Raw genomic sequence first — 27,531 nt, 5'->3', positions numbered from 1 at the left:
CTGTCAATTTTGGCTTCAGCGCATCAGCGTTGAAAACTTTTATTTTCGCATTTATTTATCATGCCTCTGATATTTTAAATCATTGTACTAATCGTGTTTTGAATATACAACAATAAATATGTCTCGTGACATGGGTCGAAAAGATTACTACAACCGCGATCGTAATTGGGATGCGTATCGGCGGTACGAGAAGCCGACAAGGAAGCGTAGTAGGAGCCCTCACAGGGAGCAAGATAAACGGCGAAGCAGGTCACCTCGCAAGCCCGATAAGGATATTATAGACGAGAATATACTTAGCGAAATATCTAAGCTGCCCGAGCCAAGCGAGCTTTGGGACAATCAGTTTCAACAAGAGAATAATTACACGGCGCCGGCATCCAATTTCTCACAAGATGTACGCATATGTTTGTAAGCTTATTAAGGTTTCGCCAATTGTTCTATCAAAACTGTTGGTTATGTCAACAATGCAAACTAAAAAATGCTACCAACAAGCTTAGCTACAAATGGTATTAACCTATTTGTCTATACAAAATTAACAATGTTGATGCATAAAGAGAAAGGTATGAGATATGATAAAATTAATGCCCTAATGGATTTCAATTTATTGAATATGTATTGGACAAATAAAATAACTGCTAAAAACTATTATGACAGGAACAATATAGCTTGCAAATTTGCTTGTTAGCTTAGCGGTTAGAGCGTCCTACTAAACAAAAGTCTATACAACTATGAATTAAAGTTGACCAGTTTTTTTATCAGATATCAAGCAGCTTATACTTAAATTGTGAATTGTTAAAAAAATCATCAGTACTTAAATTACTTAAAACCTACATTTCATCATCACAACCCCGCTAATCACTACATAGTATAAAACAAAGTCGCTTTCTCTGTCCCTATGAATGCTTAAATCTTTTAAACTACGCAACGGATTTTGATGAGGTGTTTTTAATAGTTAGAGTGAATCAAGAGGAAGGTTTTAGTATATAATTTATTATGTTTTAGACAAAGTGGTCGAAGCCGCGGGCTGAAAGCTAGTATGACATAATTTATGTTAAATTGTATTATTTCTTTAGTCTACCTTCAACCACAACTACCAGCCCCCATACTCTGGGCAGTACGATGAGTTTCCACCCGCACCTGCTGCACCACCAGCTTCCAGCGAGATGGCCTCCTGGAACCAGATGTCCCTACCACCACCTCCACAGCAGGTTTATAATGTTGAGGATCAGATCAAGAAAGAAGGTAATTTTATGTTTCTTGCATTGACTTATTACTCGCGATTCATTAATGAATACTACTGATTAATAATGTATTTTATATGTATTTGTGGCAGTTTCGTCATGATAAAAGTAAGTATGCATTTCGTCTAATTATATTGTCTTATATTAATTATCCCAGATATTACAATTATTATATTATATTCTCTAATAAATGATAAAAAAGTTGAACTTCAAATCATAAATTTTGCTTTGAAATTAAACAAAATGAAAGATTTTAAAAATAAAACTACTAAGTACACTGTAAATGTACAATGAAATTATTGAAATAAAAAAAAATGTTTCCAGTGTTATATTGAACTAATTCTTAGCTATTCTACCTACATGATCAAAAACTAAAAATAAAAAAATATGTTGATAATTAAATTCATCATTTTAAAAAAAGTAGTCAATTATGTTCAACATTTTGGTAGTGACTAGCGGTCCACCCCTTTGCTTGTGCTTCATATTATGTAGCATATAGTACTCAAGCATTAAACACATATCCAACAATGAAAAACAATTTTAAATGGTCAAGTAGTTCCTGAGATTTGTATTCAAACAACAAAACCAATCTTTATGATATTAGTTTATGTATTTTTAGCATCATAAGAAAGTTTTACTGGAATCTATTGACCTTTGGCAACCCTAAGTGCCTTACTTTTAGAAATCAGTCAGAGACAAAGTTTTTTACCATAGGTAAGGATGGTTAAGAATCTTCTTTTATACAGATGGGCATCTGCACATGTTCATGGAGTCTTTGCTGTGAAATAAGCATGTTTCTTTTCATCTGCGCCTTCATAGACTAAAAATATTTTAAATCGGAATTATTAAATATGAACTTTTTATTAAAAAAAATTGATTTAATAACTCATTGCTACAAATGATAAGGTTTTGATTTTATATCAGCTGATCAACATTGAATGAGACTTAAAAGACTATCTTGCTTTTTAAACCATTTGATAAAAAAAAACCATCATACACTTCCTCTTGTTGCTGATTTATGTGTAATTTTTTTCAGGTATTGAGTTGTTATTTACTGAGTAAACTTTTATTATTCATCCCCTGGAATGACTTGAGAGTTGATTATTTGGCTTAAATGAAATTTGGGTACATCATAGTTAAGTCTGTTATTATACAATTTTTAACTACTGCTAGTACATATAACAACGGCGACTGACATTTAAATTTTGCCACAGCGGCCATCGAATCGGAAATGCGTCACCAGAAAGCTGCTCTATCGAAACAACGCGAGGACTACATAAAGAAAAGTGCAATCCTCAAAAAAGAATTGGACACATTGAAAGATCAACGGAACGAGCTTCGGGGCGATTCTAAACGCTCCCCTAGTCCCGATACTAAACGCTTTCTAAAGGAAAATACTAAGCTGCAGGTTTGGTTTAGTTATGCTTATAAAATATAACTGTATATGAATCAATTTCTTTATATGCTACCTGTAAATTTTTATTAAAGAAATTCATGCTTGCCTACTTATGGTGCTTGTTCACAAATGAAAGTTTTGTCTTACCTTGCATCAACTTGCCTTGCGTTTGTCTAGTTGGAGATACAGAATAAACTGAAGACGATCAACAATGTGGTAGACATGTTGAACGGCATCATCGGTGAGGAGGCTGCAGAGTTACCGGTATCTGACGATTCGCCTGATCGCGGCTCTAAGCGAAAGTCCAGGTTTGTTTTACGATTTTTTTTATATTATTAATTGGTACTTGCAATAAAATATATAAGCAAATTTTCAAAATGTTTTTATTCTGAATAAAGTTTGATATATCTGTTTTTATTTTCTTCTTTTTTAAGGTAAGTAATGTATAGTTTTATTATTATTCAATTTATAGAGGGAATGATTTGCTTCTACGACACAATGGCTTTAGCTTTGATACAGTGCTTCGAGACAACTATTGCGGAGGATGATTTGATTGCGGTGAGCCCCTGGATGAAACAACCAACATTGAAGATGTTTTTATGATTGAAAGCTTTATTTTGTTAATTGCTTTGAATAAGAATAATAGATTTATAAGTTTATATAATACCTTTGTATGTTTATGAACAATTGTTATTTTACTGTAGATGTGTAATATTCTTTATAAGTATTTGTAATTTTATTCGGCAATTAAATGTGATCAATTCCTCTTTAGTTTTATTTACCCTTTTGTTTTCAGTACAAGATTATTACATAACATTGCGTTCCATACTCCATCTTTGAAATGAATCACTTCACATAGCGTTTTTATGATCGGTTCGTTGGTAATATTTAATGTGTAATGAATATAAATATTTATTAATTAATTTAATTTGGACGGAAAATTAACTAGAGAACACATTATAGGTCGCCGTCGAACAATAAATTCAACTATGTGTACTACGACCCGGAGATGCATTGGTGTCGTGTGTGCAACGAGTTCCCTCCGACCGCTAAGGACTACCTGAATCATTTACATTCGGCGGCGCATCATAAGTAAGTTATTTTCTACTATTAATAATTATTTGCTAAATGAAATGATGACATTCATCAATGTTATGGTTAAGGAATATCAAAGGTTACATCCTTGTGGAACTCCTATAAAAAATCACGTATATGACTCGACATTATAACTTTAATTTAAATGTTGTATTATTGCAGAAGTGCAGCAGCACACATGGAAGCGCCGTGGCATTCTGTGACGGGAGTTAATGAAGGATTTCAAACGTTTTCATCCGCTCCTACAAAGAGAACACCTATCAAAGGCGAGTTGCTAATCTAATGATCTTATTGATGTGTTTCAACTTATGTATCGATTGACTATATTATGTACTTGCTTACATGATTGTTAAGAAGCTGAAAATATTTTGAAAAATTTCCTTTAAGTTAATTAGCAATTAAATATTTTAATTTTTATGTAAAAGTATAAAAATTATTAGAAATGAAAATATTAAAAAAGAATAAAAAATTCAAAATTCAAAAATTATTTATTGTGAGTCACAGGTATTATATACAGGTATTAGGTGATCCGCTGTGATCTGCCATGTGGCGTACAATTTTTAAAAATGTTTTACATAGATTAAATCTATTAAATCGATTATACATTTATACCATTATTATTATATTATTGTTTATACCAAGCACAAAATAAGATAAAGGAATATCGACTCTGTTAAAATTTTCATAAATAAGTGGTAGATGTTAAAAATATGTAATGACGATTCAAAAGTTAGTTTTCTATAAGAAGTCTAATTAAATAAATAAAATATGTTTGAGTTTGAGTTTTGAATAAATTTTCTTGTATATACAGGTCTGCAGTTCTTTGTGCCGTCCACAGCGTGGTACTGCAAGTTGTGTGACCAGTTCATTGGTGACTTGCATTGTGCATCCGCTCATCTCAAATCCATCATACACGCTAAGAACTACACGGTAATATTTCTTTGTATTTATTTCTTAAATCTTATTATTAAAATGTCTTTTTCGAGAATTCTGAAGCTGTGATTGTGTGTTGATTAATACGATTAGTTAAAAAATAAAGATTTCGTACATGTTCAATTTTTTACTATGACACCTAATGGCTCTTCCACACATTACCAAAAGATAAAGATGCGTTAATCGATTGTCGCGTGAAAGACAAATTACACTATCGAATTTATGTAGCTAAAATGTTTTTTATAATGTTATAATTAATTGTAATACTATTTTGTAACGTATAATTCCAATATATTAATTTGATTCCAGAACTTCGTAGAACAAAACCCGCACTGGGAAACCGACTGGATGTCGGACCGGCAAAAAGCATTCGAAAAAACCCGCGGCAAGAAGAACAAATCTATCGACGACAAGAACCACGCTTATACGGCACACACTATAACATTCAACAAAGATGGCTTCCACACGAAGACCAAGAGTCCACCCAAGGAAGAAAAGAAGAGAAAGGAGAAGAAGAAGAAGAGTAAGAGGAAGAAGGACAGCAGCAGCAGCTCGTCGAGCAGCTCCAGCGATTCGGATAGCGAGCCTGTTAAGAAAAAGAAGAGTTAGTGAATTTTGTATTGGATAAGTAGAAAAATGACTGTAGATAAAGAGGATTATTATTTTGGCATTTTCTACTTCTTTGAGTGAAGCAAAATTTCACTAGTTGTTTACGCGTTTGCATCTATTCTTGTATGATTATGTAATTGATATATAAATTGTTGAAGTGAATAAAATTACATTAAGATTTTTTAGATTTTTGTTATTAATTCTGTTGTCAATACTTTTTTAAGAATTCTACCTGAATATATAACCTCTGTTTGGTTTGGTAGACAAAATTAGATGACTTGTATCCTACACAGACATTGTCCTGAACAAAATCCAATTATTATACGAGGTTGTTAAACAACCTCGTTTAATAAAAAAAATGTGTGCGTGCACTAGTGTACACACGTAAGAAGTGAAACTTCTTTATGACCTTATTTTTCAAAAAATAATTTACTATAATATGCAACTTTACAGAAATACGTCGAATCATGCGTGGTAGGGATAAGAAAAATATGGCGCGTAACGAAAAAACGTTACACTAAATTTTTTCTAACCCCGATAAAGAAGTTTCACTTCAATAAATATTAATCAATTAATTTTTTGTTCTGTGTATTATATTACGAAGATTTATACTTTTTTTACATGGTGGCAAATAAAACGCTTTCTATTTGAAATACTTCCAGGTAAGAAAAGCAAGAAATTGAAGTTGGACGCTCACGACCCGCGTGTTCAGGAACTAATGTCGTCGCTCAACGAGCGGCGTAGAGCTGATAGACATCACTTTGACGCGTTGGCTAACAGGTTCCATTTTATAAATAAATAAATAAATATTTTGACGTGACAACGTCTTATAATTCGATAGAGCCGGCTGCACGCACGAAAAAACATGACTCATGCGGCGTTACCTCGCTCTGAGGCGTTCCATGTAAGGCTTGAAGTGCGAGCGAGAGCGCGGAACGAGCGACAAAGAAGCACAATCGGACGTTGTCACGTTCAACTATCGCCAGTAAACCGACTTTACAGACAACCAATTTTTTTTTAGTACAATTTTCACACATGGCACAATCTGATCCTATACTAAGCTTTCGCTTGTGTTATGGAGACCAGATGGCTGATAAACATACATAAATAATTTTTAAAATAAATACTTATATACATAGATAATTAACACCCAGACACAGAGCAAACATCTATGTTCATCACACAAATATTTTCCCCGGGTGGGAATCGAACCCACGACCTCTGGCTTGGAAGGCAGGGCCACTACCAACCAAGCCAACCGGTCAGTCAAATATCAGTTTATGCACACAATACCAAATTAAATAAATTAAAAAGGAGATATTATAATTGTTGTGTTATTCACATTCTTTTTAGGGGCTGTGTGTGTGTGTGTGTGGAATATCTATTAGAATTTTGAATATCACTTCGAAGATTTATAACAGTATAGCTTTACTACTATAGTCCGTTCGCGTTAAGAAAATAGTGAGTCATCGTTGTCCGCCGGCCTGGCCACGCCCCAAATTAGAAAGTCGAGTTCACAGTGACCAGTTGAAATCTGACCTTCGAACAAAACGGTTGTGTATTTTGCGTGACTCGTTCAACAATAAATTTTGAAAATGAATACTTCACCAATTCGAAAGAATAAAAGTGGATCAATAATCCATAGCGGAGAGAGACGCATCATTTACAATGTTTATAAGTACTTTAAATTGTAAAAACAGCAAGTGCATGCGGTAAAAATTCTTTCATAATAAATGTAACTGAAGAATCTAGCGATACTGACTAGTGATTTAAGTAATTTTAAGATATTTTTTTTCCATTAATAATAATTTAATGTTTAAAAAAAATGTTTGTACTTTTTCTCCACTGTGAATACACCCTTTTCCTGTAGTTGCACTGATGACTCACTATTTTCTTAACACGAACGGACTATAGCTCTGCCGCGCGGTTTCATTCGCGGGTGAAACCCCCGGCAAAATCAAATATTTCTGTAGCTCATGTGATAACCTGATAACTTATAAATTTATATTGCAAAGCTTCAGTAGTCTAAATCTAGTTTCAGTATTTTTTAAGCCAATTCCTTACAAATAAACTTAGATACAAATCTTTCTATTTTATAATATTTGTATATACTTTTTAAAAAGTCGTTAATTTCCAAAAAATGACTCATATTTCGCTTACGGTCAAATATCTTATTATGGTATATAGTATTTCAACATAAAATACATATATATTATTTGCAGGATAAAACTGGGTCAGTTGGAAGAAGCAAGACGACACGCGCCCGAGCGCGGCCGGGAGCGAACAACTAGCGACCGGTCAGTTTATTTGTTCGTTAATAATAATTGACTAGCGGTCCGCCCCGGCTTCGCCCGTTGTTATATATTTAAGTTTTCTCTCCATAAGAACCATTATCGTACTTTAAGGTATATAATAAAAAAAGAATTATCGAAATTGGTCCAGCCGTTCACGCGTGATGCCGTGACCAAGGGAAATTGGGATTCTTTTTTATATGTATATAGATTAATCATTGACGTATTATAGACATTAATAAAATCGCCTATGAAAATGGGTATAGCTCGCCATCAGCCGTGTATAAAACATCAATTGAAATTAACATCTTATTTCGTGTCAGTAGTGTCCAAAGTCTATTGTATCGCTCATTAGAAAACTCTGCCTTATGTGTAGGCAGAGTTTTGAGCGTGATTGTGAGTCTCCAGTTGTTTATTGTATATCAGTTATAATAATGGTTGCAGTTGATTATACTTTTCACAAAATTAAAGTGTTTTGTCTTCTGGACGTAAGTAATGATCTATCCACACGACTCGGTGCTCGATAAACTCACACTCAAACTCAAACATTTATTTATTCAATTAGACTTCTTCGAGAAGCACTTTTGAAACGTCAATATATATTTTTTTACATTTACACCGATTCGGAAAGCAGTATCTATGGAGAAGAACCGGCAAGAAACTCCATAGTTGCTCTTTTAAATCATATCAATATTACAATTGGGGGGTAATGTTACTCGCGTCCGTAGGTGACAACTCTAAGATTCCCTACACGTGCCCCCTGGGTAGTGCCAAATGAGTAACCTGATATTCTGGTGGGAGACAGTTTGTCCCGGCTAGTCACCACCCACCTGGCAAAGCCTAGCCGCCAAGCGACTCGTCGTGTTCCGGCTTGATGCCAGGTGAAGCCCTCTGGGAGCATTTTGGTCTGAACAGTAGCTATGCGTCGTTTAAGCAGTTCCAATGCAGCAGTATTTCTAACGCCGGGTGTCTGGTTTTGGAGAGCAGCGGGATCCGAAGAAACGGTTCACCGCTGGCCGACCGCAGGTTGTAGGGGGCCCAAGTAATGAGCTAGCCACTTGTGAAAGGCTGCCCCACCGCCTGCGCATAATCCCGGACTGGCTCCAACGTGCCGGTTGGCGACCGGAGGAGAGGACCCGTTGGCAATGTTTGGGGGGTTTCGGGCGTCCCCGCGGTCTCCAGACCAGCCACCCATCAGTGTTGATGCTGTTAGCGTTGCGGTGTTCTATTCTTGATGCCGGGCCTCGTTCAACTGCTTAATGCTCCCGCCTATTCACGCCTTATTAAATAAATATGAAAAAAGCTCACAAAGTAAATAAGTATACACAGCGGCGGCACTTCCTCTCGTTAAAAGTGCACCTTTCAAACATACGAGGACTGCACTCAAATCTCCTTCCAGTACACCACCACCTCGAGACTGACAAGCCGCATTTACTTTTTCTAACGGAGACACAGATCACATGTCCAGCTGACACATCTTACCTTGGATATCCAGGATACCAATTGGAGCATAATTTTCGTCCAAAAGCTGGTGTCTGTGTGTATGTACATGACGACATTTGTGCACAGCGGCTCCGTTGCCTTGAAGTCCAAAATTTCTCTGTACTCTGGATTATGGTTGAAACTTCGTCCGATCAAATAGTATACTCTTGTGTCTACCGCTCGCATAGTGGCGATTCGGAAACAACAAATCTCTTCAACTATCTCAGCGAGACCATCGATATAGTTCAGGTTCGATTCCCATCAGCACAAATTGTACTTCTCGGAGATTTCAATGCCTGTCACAGTGAATGGCTGTTCCCGTTTCGTAAGACTGATCATGCTGGGAGAGAGGCATTCAATTTCTCAACATCTCACAACCTCTCCCAACTGGTAACTAGCGCAACCCGCATTCCGGATATTGACGGTCATTCAGCAAACTGCCTCGACCTTCTGCTGACCACTGATCCAGACCGATACGTGGTAACAGTAACCGCTCCACTTGGTACCTCAGACCACTGTCTGGTTCAGTCTGTATCAACTTACTCTCCTCCTGACCTTACGGTTAAGGGAACTAGGAGGGTTTGGAGATACAAGTCGGCAGATTGGGAAGAGATGCGGCACTTTTTTGCGTCTTACCCCTGGCATCAGGTATGTTTTGCTTCCAATGACCCATCGAGCTGCGCCGACAATATTGTTGATGTGATTCGTCAGGCAATGGAATATTATATACCATTCTCTGATGTTTCCATCAATAGTAAAACCCGACCCTGGTTCAACAGCAAATGCACCACAGCCGAACGAAAAAAGCAGGATGCATACCGTATCTGGGCCGATGCGCGAATCCGAAAAGATCCTCACATCAGCAAATACAAAAAAATCTTTAACAGGGCGGCCAAATCCTGCAAAAAGGTATTAAGAGAAGCGCGTTCCGAACATATTCGTCATATTGGGAATAAACTAGCCTCCTATCCAGCTGGCAGCAAAGCTTTCTGGTCGCTTGCAAAGACTGTAGAATCAAACTTCTCTCGTCCTTCATTCCCGCCACTACTTAAACCAGATGGATCACTTGCTCATAGTGCAAAAGACAAAGCTAATGTATTCGCGTCACTTTTTGCCAGCAACTCGCGTCTTGATCCCACTAATGCAATACCACCTAGCTTAACCCATTGTGGCTCTGTAATGCCTCAAATTACTATTAAGCAAAAAGATGTCTTAAAAATACTGCGGAACTTGGACACTACCAAAGCAAGTGGGCCGGACGGTATACCAGCCATCGTCTTGAAGACCTGCGCACCAGAGTTAGCGCCCATTCTTACTCGCCTGTTTCGCCTGTCTCTCAAACTGGGGGTAGTTCCAAAAGCATGGAAGCTCGCAAACGTCCAACCTGTGCCAAAAAAAGGAACTCGTGCAGACCCCACCAATTACAGGCCAATCTCAATAACCTCCATACTTTCCAAAATTATGGAGCGAATATTGAATAATAGGCTCCTCGCGTATCTAGAGGCGAACGACCTTCTGAGTGATCGCCAGTATGGTTTCCGTAAGAAGAGATCAACTGGCGATCTCTTAGTTCACGCCTCTCTCCTATGGGGTGAAGCCTTGGAGAATCATGGGGAGGCACTAGCTGTCTCCCTTGATATCTCTAAGGCTTTCGACAAAGTCTGGCACGAAAGTCTACTAAACAAGCTTCCATCTTATGGTTTACCCCCCGTCCTCATCATCTGGTTAGCTGATTTTCTCAGGGAACGATCAATACGTGTTGTCGTTGATGGCTGCGTATCAGATCAATTGGATATAAATGCCGGAGTTCCCCAAGGATCTGTCCTATCCGCGACGCTGTTTCTGCTGCACATAAATGATATGCTTAAGCATAACATTTTTGGGTATGCCGATGATAGTACTGTAGTGGAAAGGTACTTACCTGATGCTTATGCCACCAAGGACCAAATCAGAGTAGAAAGAGAGGCTATGGTTGAGCGCATGAATAAGACACTCAGGGACGTCTCCGATTGGGGCGATGCCAACCTTGTCAAATTCAACGCCACCAAAACACAGGCCTGCCTATTTACTGCGAAAAAGACCAACTTCGAGTTAACTCCTACATTTCAGAATGTAGCGATTAAAGTAGCTGACCATATCGACCTGTTAGGTGTAACTCTGTCATCGAATCTTAACTTCGGTACTTTCATCGAATCCAAAGCTCGATTGGCCGCAAAAAAGCTCGGCATTTTATCTAAGGTCAGGCAGTATTTCACACCGGAACAGCTTCTAAGACTATACCAAGCACAAGTTCGATCGTGTGTGGAGTACTGCAGCCATTTATGGGCTGGGTCTGCGAAGACGCATCTGGGAGCATTGGATTCGATGGAAAGACGAGCTGTTAGGCTGATAGCTGACTCGAAATTGACCAAGAGTAAACTTCTTAGTCTTGATCACAGACGTAAGATTGCGTGTCTTTCAGTTTTCTACCGCTTGCACTTTGGTGAATGTTCAGCTGAACTTCACGCTCTCATTCCATCTTCACCGTTTCACCATCGAACATCTAGACGTGCCGCCGGCTTCCATCCCTTCGTAGTTGACGTACCATTTATCCGCACAAAACGTTATCAGAAATCGTTCATCAACTTAACTGCAAGGGATTGGAACGCCCTACCCGCTTCCGTCTTCCCAGATAAATATAACTTAAACTCATTCAAGGCAAGAGTGAATAGGCTCTATCTAGGCAGGCATGCCCCTTCATAGACTGCATCACTACTTACCATCAGGTAATGGTGCAGTCAAATGCCTGGCTATTCCTATATAAAAAAAAAAAAAAAAAAAAAACAATTTAATTTTACAAAATATGTAACTGTATATTATCATAATATGCCAGAGAACTGTCATAGCAATCTAGACAAGTGGCTTTCTACACAGAACAGTAAAAACATAATATAGAAGTGCTGTAATGTCTAATTAGTATGAAAACCAGTGTCGCCAAACCCACACATTTAAACCGATAGTTATACAGTACACTACAAGTAAACTATGCCTTTGATTGGACAGCTTAATTTGAGTAAAAACTGACTTAGGTTATAAATTCAGCATTTCAATATGTACCCTAACGCACCATGTTACGGTTTATTTTAGTATAACATCCCTAGGTATATTAGCTGTTTTGTTTCTCATTGCACAGAAATTCCAAATTCGAAAACATTCAGCTACTCCACAACAGAGGGCGTTAGTTTTCGATAGATATAAATTTGAAACGCAATACATAGAGATAAGGTTGAAATTTGTGTCACTCAACATTAATGACATTAACTTGATATTTATCTGATGCTATGCTGTGAGGGATGTCAGCCTTGTTATCGATAATTCACAAATAAATATTTTTTGTGTATTTTTCTTTTCTTTCTTTTATATGAGTATATAGTATAATGCGTCAGATTTTGGAGTATGTTTATTACTACTAAGTACGTCTTTTTATATTATTATTATTAAATAAAAAACGGAATAGAATAGTATTAATCTATATTTACAAAATACAAACAGAAAATATGCATTATTTTAAATCTTGGAACTGCCGTAGGTTTGCTGTATCGGTGGCCTTTGTTAGACCGCTTAGTGCTGTTCGGCATCCAGTTAACTCGTCACGTTGCTTTTATCCATTTCTCTTTTAAATTAGCCTCTTTGGGAAATCTATAAATAAATTGGACAAATGAAAGCTAAGGAAAAATAAAATAAAATTTAATATTTATAATGTTAACCGTAACATGGTGCGTTAGGGTACATATTGAAATGCTGAATTTATAACCTAAGTCAGTTTTTACTCAAATTAAGCTGTCCAATCAAAGGCATAGTTTACTTGTAGTGTACTGTATAACTATCGGTTTAAATGTGTGGGTTTGGCGACACTGGTTTTCATACTAATTATGACATTATCGCACTTCTATATGTTTTTACTGTTCTGTGGTTTTTATCTTCCATATATTCCTGTGCTGTAATAGGCTCTCAACTCGATACTCACGATAAATCGATTCAAGTTTACGTGAGTATTTAATTGGCTTGAATATGTATTGTAAATCGCATTGGATTAAAGTTCGGATAGAAAATTAAACTTAAACTTTTACATTGCAGGTAGTTTAAAATGATACAATAAAGAAAAAAAAGTTAAATTTTCTGTTATTGAATATTTTTGTTACAATAATATTCACTCGATCACCATAAATAATAAAATAGAGAAAAAGTGAATCTTCCGTCAGTCATTTTCTTCACAATATAATAAGCCAAAGTTGTCAGCCAGCCTAAAAAAATATTTTCGTCAATTATTTTTTTCACTAACCGATTATGAATAGTTTGCGGGGAGTATGAAAAAATTAATTATGCACAACGGTGGGCGGTACCCATCAATGAAAAATATACCTTCAGAACATTTTGGAGTAAAAAATAGAGAACTTCATGAGCATGAACTGTCAACATGGACCTTTTATTTCGTGATAAGTGATCGGTTGAATTGTTAGTCGATTCATTCGATTGTGACAATAATTAAATTAAATTGCTTTAAAAGATAATATTATGTTAAGTATTCATGATTTATTCCTGTTCCGCTACTACCATTTCTCGAAGCGTTACTCTTGATATTTGAAGCTTCATATAAATTATGCCAGATATACCAGATTTAGCTTTAGATTATACCAGACAAACAAAGGGGATTGGGTACTTTTGTATGGGCTGGTGGCGTCGTGATGAACTTTCGCGGCCAGTGATGAAACTTGGATTGTTTAAAAGAGAAATATATTGCGTATATGTATAAGCGTTCATATACATCGTTTTGATTAGAATTCTTAAATAAATAAAGGAGAAACCTAAAAAACTCAGAAAAATCTACTATATAAAAATAAGTCGGGTTTTCCTTCCTGACGCTATAACTCCAGAATGCACGAACCGATTTCCACGGTTTTGCGTTCGTTAGAAAGGTCTCGGGCTCCGTGAGGTTTATAGCAAAGAAAAGGTGTCTCTGGTGGCGAAACGGAGTTCGCCCGGTTTACTAGTCTTTTAATAAATTATCTATATTCAAGGTAAATGAATAATACAAAACCAAATATCTCTGTTCCTAATACGTTTCGAGATTTGTGTCCATAATAAGTTTTGCTTACAATAAAATTATTGCTCTTTTAAAAAATCCAAGTTTGATTATTGGCCACGAAAGTTCATCACGACGCCAACTTTACCCAAACACCTTTTCAAGCTAGACTTATAAATCTAAAAAAAAGAAAATTAAAAAAAATGTTATGTGGTTTTATGAAACCACGGCAAAAGTGAAACTGTTCGAACGGTTCCGAACACTGCTTTGTGTAGCGCATGTCGCGTGACGGTCGGCTGCCGCGATACACGCGACATGCGCTACACAGACCAAAAAGTTTGAGACGATGTAATAAAAGTTTCACTTTAAAAAGGGAATAGTATTTAAGTATATTAAAATGTAATATAGTTATATCAAGAACCTTGGGGAATTTGTAATTGTTTACAGTGAATAAACTTATTAATACGTCTTAGATAACGCCTTATTATTAATTTACACTGGTATTCCCCTGTGATTTTCACTGTCGTGATATTATGTGACCTCCATATTGGACTTTCCAGAGATCGGTAATGGCTTTGTTAATATTCTGATAATGCTATTCAAACAAGTGGAGATAGGGACACTTAAGAACATTAATCAATATAATATAACTCCAACATGTTAACTGCATCTTTAAAAAACTAATTATGTACATATATATCTTATGATATATGAAATACTAGCTGTGCCTCGCGTTTGTACCCGCAGTGCTCCGCTCCTGTTGGTCTTAGCGTGATGATAGATTACCTATAGCCTTCCTCGATAAATGGGCTATCTAACACCGAAATAATTTTTCTAATCGGACCAGTAGTTCCTGAGATTAGCGCGTTCAAACAAACAAACAAACTCTTCATAATATTATAATAAATAATTAGCAAGATCCTATATCTCACCGTTACATCGTTATCATCTGTGCCAAGTTTAGTGTAATTTATAATACGGTCCGCGAAAAATTTGATAATAATATGTAGATAATGTTTAAATAAAACCGGCCAAGTGCGAGTCGAACTTGCGCACGAAGAGTTCCGTACTAAGGGGACCCTATACAATATATAGAATTTAATTTTTAGTATTTGTTGTTATACAATTTATAGCGGCAACGGAAATACATAATTTGTGAAAATTTTAGCTTTCTAGCTGTCACGTTTTATGAGATACAGCCTGGAGACAGACAAACAAACAACGAAGTCTCAGTAATAGGGTCCCGTTTTACCGTTTCGGTACAGAACCCTAAAAACGCAGGTCAATCTATAATTTTGTTTGCTGTCATCTGTTAATCCATCTGTCTATATAACGTGACGTAAATTAATGCATTCCAATTAAGCTCCAATGATTAAGTTCAGTTTTCAAGATACGAGATACTGAGACAGTTTATTCCGATATTCATCAGGTCATTTGAGTCAGCCGGATGTTTTATCATTGTCTTAAATACTTGAAGGTCATTAATTTATATTCAGTCATTTTGTAGTCCATCTGTTATCAAATCTAGACATAATTATATCGTAGGAAAGTCAAAACTGTACATTGATTTTTTTTAAGAATACTTAGCGTGATCTATAACCGATACCGAAGCCAAAAATATAGTTTTAAGAATTTTGTCTGTTTGATTATCTGTTTGTCTGTGTGTATATCCGGGCTAAACTCAAAAAGTACTGCACGGATTTATTTCAAATTTGGACTTGAGAAATCCCAGGGGAATGGGAGCTGTGCTATGCGGGTTTATCGTTGACTACACGGTCGAAGCCGCTGGCGGAAAACTATGTAGAATTACGTCCCGCCTCCGCCTGGGAAACTGTCTCTTAGGATTTAGGAATAGTGTAGCTTTCTGTTTGTGAAATTTGAGTAAAATCGTTATGAACCAACCATCTAATCTTTCTTCTATAATTATGTGTGAAACAATATTATGTTTAAAGTGATTTAAAACTAAAGAGTTTGGTAACGGCTCTTCTCTGAACAAACTATTTCTGATTTCCGATTTGGTACTATTTTAATCTATCACTACTACTAATACTATTTTAATCAAAAGCGTTTCTAAAATAAATAGAATACATAGGTGATGATGCGATCCCTGTCGCTATGCAATGTATCTTTTGAATAATGAAAACAAATATTTGTCATATTATAGGTACTATATTATCATTATCTGCTTTTGTAGGGGTATTTTCTAAGTAACAATTAACCTTTGTCATAACCTTAGCTTAATTTGGTAAATAGAATGATCGCTTCAACTAGCGTCTCTATTTATATATAAATATCGTAATTTTATATTAAAAGTATAATTAAGTTCAATATCAAATGAAAAATGTCAACGATACTGGAAGATGAATATTATGATGAAAGTATAAGTAAAAAGTATAATTAAAAATCATTTTAGGGAAGATTTCAAATAATTTCTATACACAGTTTTGCTTTTATACTTTTTATTAAAAAGAGTATACATAAATGAATTTAGATTTATCAGCCATGGTTATGCAATGCTGTGTTCAGTGTTATAATGGTTTATTTCTATAACTTAAGGTAAGAGTACTCCCGGGAGATTCTATTGTAATCGCTGGATTATCTGCAATACATGATTTAATTTTATTGCCAGTTAGCAGGTTAAATGGAATAAATATTTCCATATTATCTCCCCGTATCTGCCAATCGGTCGATTTCACATTTAAACCGTCCGGCAATAATTCAACGCTTTCAAACAAAACTGTGGAACCTTCACTGCCCTTTACGTAAATCACTCTGTTATTAATTTTAACTTCCATATCGTCATCGGTGAGTTTTTTCGGCAGACGGTAAGTAAGTTTATAGGAATCTTGAGCCACAGTTGTGGAAACGTCGATATTACATTGTAAAAAGTCCAATTCGTTCAAAAACGAGCCGAGGTGATCAAAAGTTTTGTTTCGAGGCATTTTGTTGGGGGACAAAGATTTTTCCAACTCGAGCATCCTCTCTCGGAGCTTTTGTAACTCTTCTTCTTGTTGTTTCGTTGTGTTTTCTTGTTGCTTTTGTAAATCTAGCTGTTTCTGTAGTTCTTGCTGACACTTAGCTCGTTCTGTTTGTGTGATATTTTCTTGAGCTTCTGCGCAGTTTTTCTGTGACTGTTGTTCTTGATTTTTCATTTTATTTTCTAGCTCTTTTTGCAACGCGATCTGTTGTTGTAGTTGCTGTTGGCACTGATCAAGTTGTAATTTATCGTATTGTTCTTGTTCAAGCAATTTCCGCTGCTGCTCTTCCATCTGCTTTTTAAGTTCTTGTTCTTTTGCTTGCAACGTGTTTACTTGTTGCTGTAAAGCGCCTACCTGTTGCTGGCATTGCGTTCCGTTCGTTTGTGCGGCCCGTTGTTGTTCAGCCAAATTAGCTTGTAGTTGCGTTATCTGTTGATTAAGTTGTTGATCTTGTTGCTCATGTGACGCAGCCTGTTGATTCTTTAGTTCTTGGCACTGATTTATTTGTGTTAGTGCGTCCTGCGATGTAACAGCCGCATTTTGGTACAACTGTATTAATTGCTGATCGTAGACCACACGTTCGTTATTTACCTGCGCCCGCAAGTCGGATTCGCTCTTCTGTAGTCCCGCCACTTGCTGCTGCAGATGTAAACAGTAAAAGCCATGTGACAAATGGAATGTACACAGCAAAACAAATACGCGGTACATCTTTACGGGTTTGAAACACTGTGATACGTGCTCGTTGAATCGGCCAGTATTTATATGCAAAATTATAATAAGGTTGACCTCTTATCACATCATTGTGCTATTTATTGGCCAGAATTTCCCTGTGAACCTGTGAACTGATTTAATATATTTAGAATGAAATAATGACTATTCATTTACCTCGTGCCGAATATTTCCTTCGTCCTATTTTGTTTTTCTTATATTTTTTTTAATATGTTGTTTTCGTAATTTACAACAAAAATGTATGGTGTAGATCAACTTCAAAATTATTAAAAAAAAATCATAATTTGGTTCCTTTTTAGGGTTCCGTACCGAAACGGTAAAAAGGAACCCTATTACTGAGACTTTGTTGTTTGTTTGTCTCCAGGCTGTATCTCATAAACCGTGATAGCTAGAAAGCTGAAATTTCACAAATGATGTATTTCCGTTGCTGCTATAACAACAAATACTAAAAATTAAAAAATATATATAAAGCTTCCCCCCCCCTTAATATATCCCCATAGTACGGAACCCTTCGTGCGCGAGTCCGACTCGCACTTGGCCGGTTTTATTTCGACCGTTCTTTTTTCATAGATTTGAATATTTGTACCATACTTGTTTTTCTAATTTTACGCGATATTAACGTCCCTGTTAACCGTGAATGTTACATACTTCTATCATATCTTTACTCTCTATGAGATGATTCTAGAATGATAAAATTGATTTCGTTTCTATAGTCGAGCCAATTTAATAGGCAACATTTGGCGTCTATCAATTTTATCATTGAAGAGAGGTAACCTGCTTAAAAACATCGATTAAAGTGAATACGGACTTGAAACATTTGTCAATCGAACTTGAAACAGTTTTATTAATTTATGATGATTTTTATTCACAAGTAATCAATGCATTCGATTCTAGATGTCAGATTTAGATTTTTATAGTAACGTCTCTGGTATTTAAAAAGAAAAAAGGTTTATTGACACAAAATTGTAGCGACGTCAGTTCTTTAAATCAGAAATTGTTTATTATGTTTAGAATGGTTTATCAGTAAAATCAAATCTTAAAATTACTTGTATCGGCCATTATTATTATAAATATTATGTACCTAATCGTTATTGAAAAAAGTTAAGCAAATGTGCAGTTCTAACAAAACGAAATATGTTATTCTATGTCGTAGTTTATACAAAGTTACGTTGTTGAATTTTGTTGAACTGTCAAATGTTGCCTATTAAAATGGCTCTACTATAGTCTCGGAGCAATTAACAAGCCTGGAGAAGTAACAATTAATTGAACGTTTCTTATATAGCGGCTCTCTTTTATTCAATACCCTAATTAATGCGATAGAAAGAGACAACACACTGTTATCTGCTTGGCATTCAAATCCACATGTAGCCACTTTTTGTTCTAAAAAGGTAGTGCTTGCCACTTTATCGAATACTAAAATATCGATAAATAAAAAATTAATTTATAAAATTGCTTGAAGATAATTTAAGATTCGTTTAATTTTGAATTATGGATAGGTAATTCTAAATTTTAAGATTCGTTTAATTTGGAATTATTCATTTACGATGAGTATTGACTGCCTTGCATTGTATGGTTGTGGTATTTATAAAAAATATTATTAGGTATTTCGGTTTAGGTTGTTTTTATGGTTTCGTAAAAAGGTACTTATTTTTTCCTGTTTTCATAGATTCATTCATAGAATTATACGGAACCCTTCGTGCGCGAATATGACTTCCACCTGGTTGATCTTTTTACAAATCAATAGTCGTATCCTACTAATATTATAAAAGCAAAAATATATAAGAATGGACATTTGATACTCTTTCACGTAAAAACTACTGAATGAGTTTTTATGGAACTTTACAATTATATAGTTTTAACATCAGAATAACATATAGGCTACAATTTACTGCGGGCAAATAACTCATTCCCACAGGAAAAAATTGGTAAAAGTTTAAAATAAATTGGTTCAAATAAAACAAATAAACATTTATTTTTTTTACAACATTTTATTTCGATACTTAATTACCAAATTACAATATTTATTATTTAAAATAGATGCCACCTTAAACTTGTGGCACAGCATCTCTGCAAAGCACTTTACTTTTCTTCCCGTCTGGTTCGAAATGATTAGAAACAAGGCCGAGAAGGTTTTGAAGGCTTCCAATTTTCCCTGTGCTATAGCTTTAACCCAAACATCTTTTAATTGTTCTCAAGCCAGAAACCTGCAAATAACAATAAAATCCATACTTAAATACCTTTTTTTTTCTCCTAACCTAAAGCAGTCATTATCAATGAAGTACTTCGTTCCTACTCAAGTATCGATAATTGCACAACACTATGGAAGTTATATTTTGCATTTTTTCTAAAAACTAAGCTGATTATGATTTCATTTCAATGATTACGGTTAGATAAAACATAGATGATTAAGAAAATAAGGTAAATTAACTTATCTTTTATATATAAAAATGAATCGCAAAATGTGTTGGTAAGCGCATAACTCGAGAACGGCTGAACCGATTTCGATAATTCTTTTTTTATTATATTCCTTGGAGTACGAGGATGGTTCTTATGTAGAGAAAACGTAAACATGTACCATGGGCGAAGCCGGGGCGGACCGCTAGTTTATAATACAATTAACAAAAAAATTGATCAAAACACTAACCTGTGAAATGACAAATTCCAATCTTCATCCGATTTCCCAGTACTACGGCTTTTACAGCCGTGAACAACACAAGCCATGTAATCTTTAGTCAATTGTCTTTTCATAAAATAACAAATTAAACTAAAACACTCGTTTTTCACTTCAAAAAAAATAATTAAAATAACCAAGCGATGATCACCAGACTGGTGATCAAAACAAATTGACATGGCTACATGTCATTTCAAACTGTCGAACTGACATATATCTGTCCTCTTTTTTCGCATGACATTTTGCCATAAGCTAAAAAGGCCAAACTAGTGCGTTATTGTTCAATTAATTGTTACTTCTCCAGGCTAGTTAATTGCTCCGAGACTATAGTTAAATTACTTACCTACGAATTTGTCAAATGTATTAATTTGTTTTAATGTACAGGAAAACACTGCTCAAATTGACTGCCTTAATTTATTCCTATTCATATCTATCCATAAACAATTTTATCCAAATATGAGGTATAATGACTCATTGCTTCGCAATATTATAATATTGTGATATTTTGCATATAAATAATATTAAATATTTGACTGAATTTATACACAGGCGGGAATCCATACGCCGTTCCCGTTCAGCGGATCGCCGGACGGAAAGCAGACACCGCGACGACAGAAGAGAAGAGAGAAGAGACGACAGGAGAGAGGAGAGAAGAGACGATAGGAGAGAGGAGAAGCGGGAGGAGAAGCAAAAGGAGCGGAGGGACTCACCGCCACCCGATGTGAAGAAACCGGAGATACGGAAGATGCCCTTTATAGGTGAGTACACTGATGTTACTTAAAAAAATAATATTAAAATATATGTAGGTTGATTTTTTGTGTCTGGTTACTACTCTTTTGAAGAATTAGTCAATTAGTAATGTCAAATCAAATATTATTGACTTCTTACCACAGTATTTTATTTTATCATGACGTGTCTTTAACAAATGCAATAAAAAAACATTTATGTATCTGATATAACAGTTGCAAATACATTATATACATAGTTATTTATTTTTATTTTGCGGCACAGATGTTTTGTGTTACTTTTCATAATAAGAAAATACCATTGGGATTGTTAAAATAATAAAGAAAATGTAGATACTATAGTCGAGCCAATTTAATAGCAAACATTTGACGTCTATCAATTGTATCTTCGAAGAGAGGTAACCTGCTTAAAAACATCGATTAAAGTGAATTAATCGATACGGACTTGAAACATTTGTCAATCGAACTTGAAACACGTCAATTTTAAAATTCATCAGGCGAATACCTGTCCCAGTAATATACTTTCTTTCGTAAATTTAAGGAGCAAAATAAGACAAGTATAATACATAATTTAAAAAACACAACGCATTTATTAATTTATGATGATTTATATTCACAAGTAATCAATGCATTCAATAACTGATGTCAGATTTCGATTTTAACGCCGTTAGTACACTGCGTTTCGCAGACTACTGCGTAGCGAAATATCTGCGGAACGTTAGTACACAGCAATGTTTTCGCAACTTTTTCGCAATGCGTCTGTGTTATGGCCATTTCGCAGTTCCTTGCGAAACAATACTGACAAGGACGCAACTATTTCATCTATCTATGTGCTAGAGTGAGACATATCATATGCAAAATCCTGCCACACTACTGACAGATTTTTCGTTGTTTCGCTGCCGCACGCGAATGCGTACCGACGCGTGCGGCAGCCTTTAGTACACCGGTACTTAAGGCGTTAGAGTAACGTCTCCGGTATTACACAGACGCATTGCGAAAAAGTTGCGAAAAAAAAAATGTGCAGTTCTAACAAAACAAAATATCATGATATTCTATGTCCTCGTTACTAGGTTACGTTGTTGAATTTTGTTGAACTGTCAAATGTTGCCAATTAAAATGGCTCTACTGTAGATTTATAAAAATCTGTCATATGAATTGAATTACTAATAGTTTGTATACTTATACTTGAAGGGAAAATGCCGGTATACAAACACCTCGGCAAGTCGAAGACGGAAGAGCAGAAGAAGGAAGAAGAAAAGAAAAAGGAAGACGACGTAGCGTTGAAGAAGAGACAGCAAGAGATCGACGCGGAAATACAGAAGAAGGTTAGTTTCTTCTACTCTTTTTTAAGTGCTCTTTCTTGCTTTTGGCTTAAGATCTATGTAAGTATATATTTTTTTAATATTATAGCTTAGTTTTTCTCTGCGTGTCTAGCTATTCTTTACTCATTTAGATACACTAGAACTTCTATTTAAAACACAAATAATGATGACAATGCATAATAATATATGCATTGTCATCATTATTTTTAGTTTTTTTTTTTATTTTTTTTGCCATTGCCATTCTTTATTCCATCTTGTTAAATATTATACTGAGTACATTTGAAAGCTTATTTACAATAACATTACAAGGAAACAAATCTCATATGAGGAGCTTAAGGGCTTAAATATACTACTGCATATTAAAAAAAAAACTGAAGTAGTATAAGAAAGCTTTGTGTATCGCTATAACTTCTTTAAAAACTAATTTGTTTGCTGCAATATATTATATATTTACATTGCTATTAAGCACTATTTCATTACTAACCGTTTCTTGAAAAAGTAATTTTTTACAACATTAAAGGCTTTTGTCTTGATTTGTTAATGAATTCTTATTTCATTAGAATAATGTAATAATTTTATCATTTTCGCTATCATCATCGATAGTGACAGGTATGTATCGTTTGAAATTATAATTTTGAAGTCATAAAAAAGAAACATATAAAAAAAATTGTATCATGGTCTAGTAAAAAAATCGAGTTGTACAATGTACATATACAATTATTTTAGTTTTTGAGTTTTGAATTTTTTTTATTGTTATTTTAACACTATCATATAAAATTGCAGCATTTCATAAACTGATAAAGTAAGGGCGCGTTCCCACCGTGTCGTGACGACAGATAATGGTGTAGTTTTAAGTGTCGTGGCTTATATGTTTAAATGGAGGTGTTCACATTTAGAACGACACAATTTACTGTCGTCTACGACAGTTTTTGCAGTGACGACATTCCATTGAACTCAGGAGAGTAAACGCACTAGTAATCACCAAGCGAACGCAGAGGCGACTAGATTTGTAGCTTGCTGATGATGTGTAAACGACAAAGCGACTGCCAGGAAACGATAAAATGTCGTCGCGATCCAATGGGAACAGCTAGATACGACAGTCGCTAAACGATAAAAAATGTTGACGACAAACAATCGTTATAATGGGAACAGGTAGAGACGACAGTCGTCGAACGATAAATTAGTCGTTACGACATAGTGGGAACGCGCCCTAAGGCTCATAATTAACGAATAAAATGAAAATCAACCACAAAAGAGAAAATAGTCGCATAGGTAATACGATTATAATAATTTCAACATAATAACAAGTCAAGATGAATATATGTACAAATATTGTCATCAACTCTTACGATTATGTTAAAATTACGTTTATTAAGGCTGTAAAATCTCTGTTTCATCTCTCGCCTTATTGTTGTATCCGTCACCATAGCAACGGGACCATACGATCTCCATATCGAACTTTCTGTAACATTGCGTTACCATAGCAACGGGATGATGTAATCCCCAGCTAGAACATTCCATAAGTGAAGTCCCGTGTCCCCGTAGTGGGGTAGGGGGCAGATGCATTATTCATGCATCTGTTTCACTGATTGATTTTTCTTTAGGGACAAGTAGGTGATCAGCCTTCTGTGTCCTGCCAGACCGAGACATTTTTTTTTTCGTCTCCACCGGGAATCGAACCCAGGACCCCTCGGTTCTACGCTCACGCGTCAACCACTGTACCGAGGAGGTGGTCAAGAGAACATTCCATAACTACTATTATAAAACTGCAGGAGACTGGTTCTAGAACTATAATTCTATCCTTCCTATATAATATAATATATGTATAATATATACCTCCAGGTGGCGGAGTTCAAGGAGAAGATAGCGAAGTCGCAGCTGGAGCGCGAGCAGGAGCAGGCGGGGGCGCGGCTCGTGGGCGGGCTGCTGCCCGGCGCCTTCCTGCTGGCCCCGCCCACACCCGCCCCGCCCGCCCCCGGCCCCGCCCCCGCGCTGCCCCCGCCCGCCGCCGCGCCCGTGCCGCCGTACGTATACAGACATACTCGTACAAGGGACACGGACACGCACACTTAGATATACAGCGACGCGACGCCCACGCTGCACACAAACATTCCTGCTGGCCCCGCCCGTATACGTGCACATGCACACACACACGTATCTCGCCACGCCCGCCATACATACACACACGCACAGACTATCACTGACACACACACACGTGCATACGTAATCCGCGACGCCCGTGTATGCCGATGTATGTTAAAGATTATTTTCTATTACGCAACGTTAACGATTAACTATTTTTGCATTTCAAATTATATACAATTACGTGTGCTATTTAAGAAATGTAGATTTTCTCGGAGATGTGCTTAATATAATTTATTTCAAACATTTACAAACGCATACTCAACACGCAAACAACAAATACACTCACGCTTACACGTTGATTCCAATGGTTGTGTCGCCATATATCTACACACACACAAGTACACATGCACATACACTACACACAAAAGAAAGCAACGACAGGCATATTATGTGCTATTGGCCGATTAAGAAGAGCTGGAACGTAAACACATTCACACATTGCACATGTGTAGTGTCTATGAAGACGCGCGCGGCGTGACGTCATACTGCATACGCATCATGAAAAGTCTGCCCGTCTCTCTCGCGCGCAGACTAGCTTATGAGAGTGAAGGGGACAATTATTGTTTTTATTTTGCAATTGTTTATAAATACTGCAGGGTGATGTAATTTAAACAAAGACGTTAGGTATACCGTACACTACTAACTATATTCGACGAGATAACTACTTCGCGACACGCGGATTACAATATTTTTTTACTTTACCTAGGTTAAATTATGTAATAATTTTAATATGTTTTGTAAACAAAATGTAAACGCGCGCCGTTAGTTAAAATTTTCATACATAGCTGAACAATACAGCTTTTATTGTAATGTAGCCTTATCTCTTACGTGCTAGGGTTTCGATTGTATTGTATTGGGAGTGAGCGCATGTGTTATTTGTATTGTTTATATCGTTATTTTGAATATGACATTAAATTTAATTATTATTTGATAATTGAATGATTATCAATACTATTTTACAATTGATTATGAGAATAAATAATTAAGTTCATCGATTGAGTTACTTTCTAATTGTAATTTTACATATAAATTATGAGAGATTTCATAATATCTACAACGCACCCATTTTACAATTCAAGTCTACACTAGAATCGCATTTATTTTTGAACATACTGTATAGTAAAATTGCATAAGTGTGAGTACTGTGAAGATAGACACGCTTACATCCCCACACACGCACACATGTAACCGTGTACATGAGAATAAATTGGTAATTCGCATAAGCTATTTAATTCGATTATATAAATATATATCATATCATTTATCATAATATAGTATAGTTGTCATTTATATTCACAAAACACTATAAAAGGGACATATGAAAATTTTTTGGTGATATTGTAATATAAAAAATTTGGTGGTATTGTGTTGCTATACACAAAATTTCGTAAATCGTAAATAATTTCAAATATCATAAATAATGTTGGTTACCGTAACTCTTGTGTTAAAAATAAACAACAAGGTTTTATAAGAAAAACATAATCAGTCTAGCATTGTGTCTCTTTATCAAAATACTAACTACGTACTATTTTTAAATTATAATTATATGCAACTATAACAATGTCATCGTTAATGTGCTGGTGACTTATTAAGTTTTGTAGCCTGCTAATGTTGTGAGAACTAAATAAAGACGATTTTATTTATTTATTTTAGTTGATACACACTTTGTTGTCCAAATAAATAATTTTTAATTTTCTTTCTCATCTACAGAGGCACGCAGCCGCCGGTGAACTTACCGAAAGACTTCCAAGATGCGCTCGACATAATCTTCCCGTCAGAAGTGAAGCAAGATATGAGCCAGCAAGACATGTTCCAAGGGCTCCAGGGGATCCCGGGCTTCCCGGGGCTAAGCCTCGGTGGTGTGATGCCCCAGTTCCCCCAACTGAGCCTCCTGGGCCAACCCCCCATGATGATGCCCTTCGACCTCAACTCGCCGCTGTTCCCGAGGCCCCAGCTCTACGACACTCACGTGCCCATGATGTCCAATAAGCGCAACCAGAAAAATAACAGACAGAAGCAGCAGAATCAGAATCAACAGAATCAGCAGAATCAGAATCAACAGAACCAGAATCTGCAGAATCAGAATAATCAGAAGGAGAAAGAGAGCCCGGTGGAGAAGAAGACAGAGAGGAATAAAGCAGAGTTGGATGAATTGGCGCTACTGGGAATCGATGCCTCGGATGTTGGGGCAGGGATGTGATGGCTTGTGGATACAATGTTACAAATAAAGTACTTGACGGTTATAATGAGGGTTTTTATTGCGTTTAATATGGAATATGAGTTTTTTGGTCAAAATGTAATTTGTAGTATTCTATTTCTTTATAGTTTGGTAAAAATGTGAGTCCCATGTCATAAAATAAAATACAATAATTGTATTAAATGCGTGATCAGAAAGTTCTGTCCCAATTAGACCGGACTCTCAGTGGAGTTTCGTTTGCAAAAATCGCGGACCTAAATCTGACTTCTGATATATATTGTATAGATCCCAGACATCCTATAGACAGATGTTGCCAACCAGTTTTGTGGTCCCCCTGCCCGCACCCCGGTAATTAAATATGGCATACAAAGAAAAAAATAAAAATTTCCAAAACATGCCGTGTGGGGTATGAAATGAAAGAGCTTATTGAGTAGATCACGAATATATAGCATACTATATACATTTCTTACACTTTCTCTAAGATTTTTTAGAAAATTTACGAAAATGGTCCATTTTTGAGTTAACTTTAAACCACTATAGATTGAAAACTCATGAATATATTTTTTAAATTATTATTTTAAATAATTAATAATAGTCCATTGTTTACGATTCAATATTTCGTACAGTGAAATAG

General features: G+C 35.8%; 2 protein-coding genes across 2 annotated transcripts; one reads left to right on the top strand and one right to left on the bottom strand.

The window, feature by feature from the left end:
* Positions 1 to 27,101, top strand: LOC149902595 (uncharacterized). Its single transcript, XM_090109774.1, has 14 exons — positions 1 to 394; positions 1,074 to 1,242; positions 2,456 to 2,649; positions 2,815 to 2,945; positions 3,601 to 3,729; positions 3,895 to 3,998; positions 4,544 to 4,662; positions 4,975 to 5,269; positions 5,937 to 6,054; positions 7,497 to 7,571; positions 21,037 to 21,245; positions 22,425 to 22,558; positions 24,398 to 24,579; positions 26,411 to 27,101. The coding sequence occupies exons 1-14, from the start codon at positions 119 to 121 to the stop codon at positions 26,898 to 26,900; spliced, it is 2,625 nt and encodes an 874-aa protein (XP_089965900.1). The 5' UTR covers positions 1 to 118; the 3' UTR covers positions 26,901 to 27,101.
* On the bottom strand, positions 16,581 to 17,814 carry LOC149902596 (uncharacterized). The gene has a single exon (XM_090109775.1). The coding sequence runs from the start codon at positions 17,793 to 17,795 to the stop codon at positions 16,638 to 16,640; it is 1,158 nt and encodes a 385-aa protein (XP_089965901.1). The 5' UTR covers positions 17,796 to 17,814; the 3' UTR covers positions 16,581 to 16,637.
* Positions 27,102 to 27,531: the final 430 nt, after the last annotated feature.

The sequence above is a fragment of the Colias eurytheme genome, chromosome 15, assembly GCF_061535395.1.
Source record: "Colias eurytheme isolate Ceu_HAF_F1 chromosome 15, ilColEury1 Martin Lab GWU primary, whole genome shotgun sequence".
In the NCBI taxonomy this organism is placed as follows: domain Eukaryota; kingdom Metazoa; phylum Arthropoda; class Insecta; order Lepidoptera; family Pieridae; genus Colias; species Colias eurytheme.
Note: the sequence above shows the minus strand (reverse complement) of the source record. Positions and strands in the feature narration are given on the sequence as shown.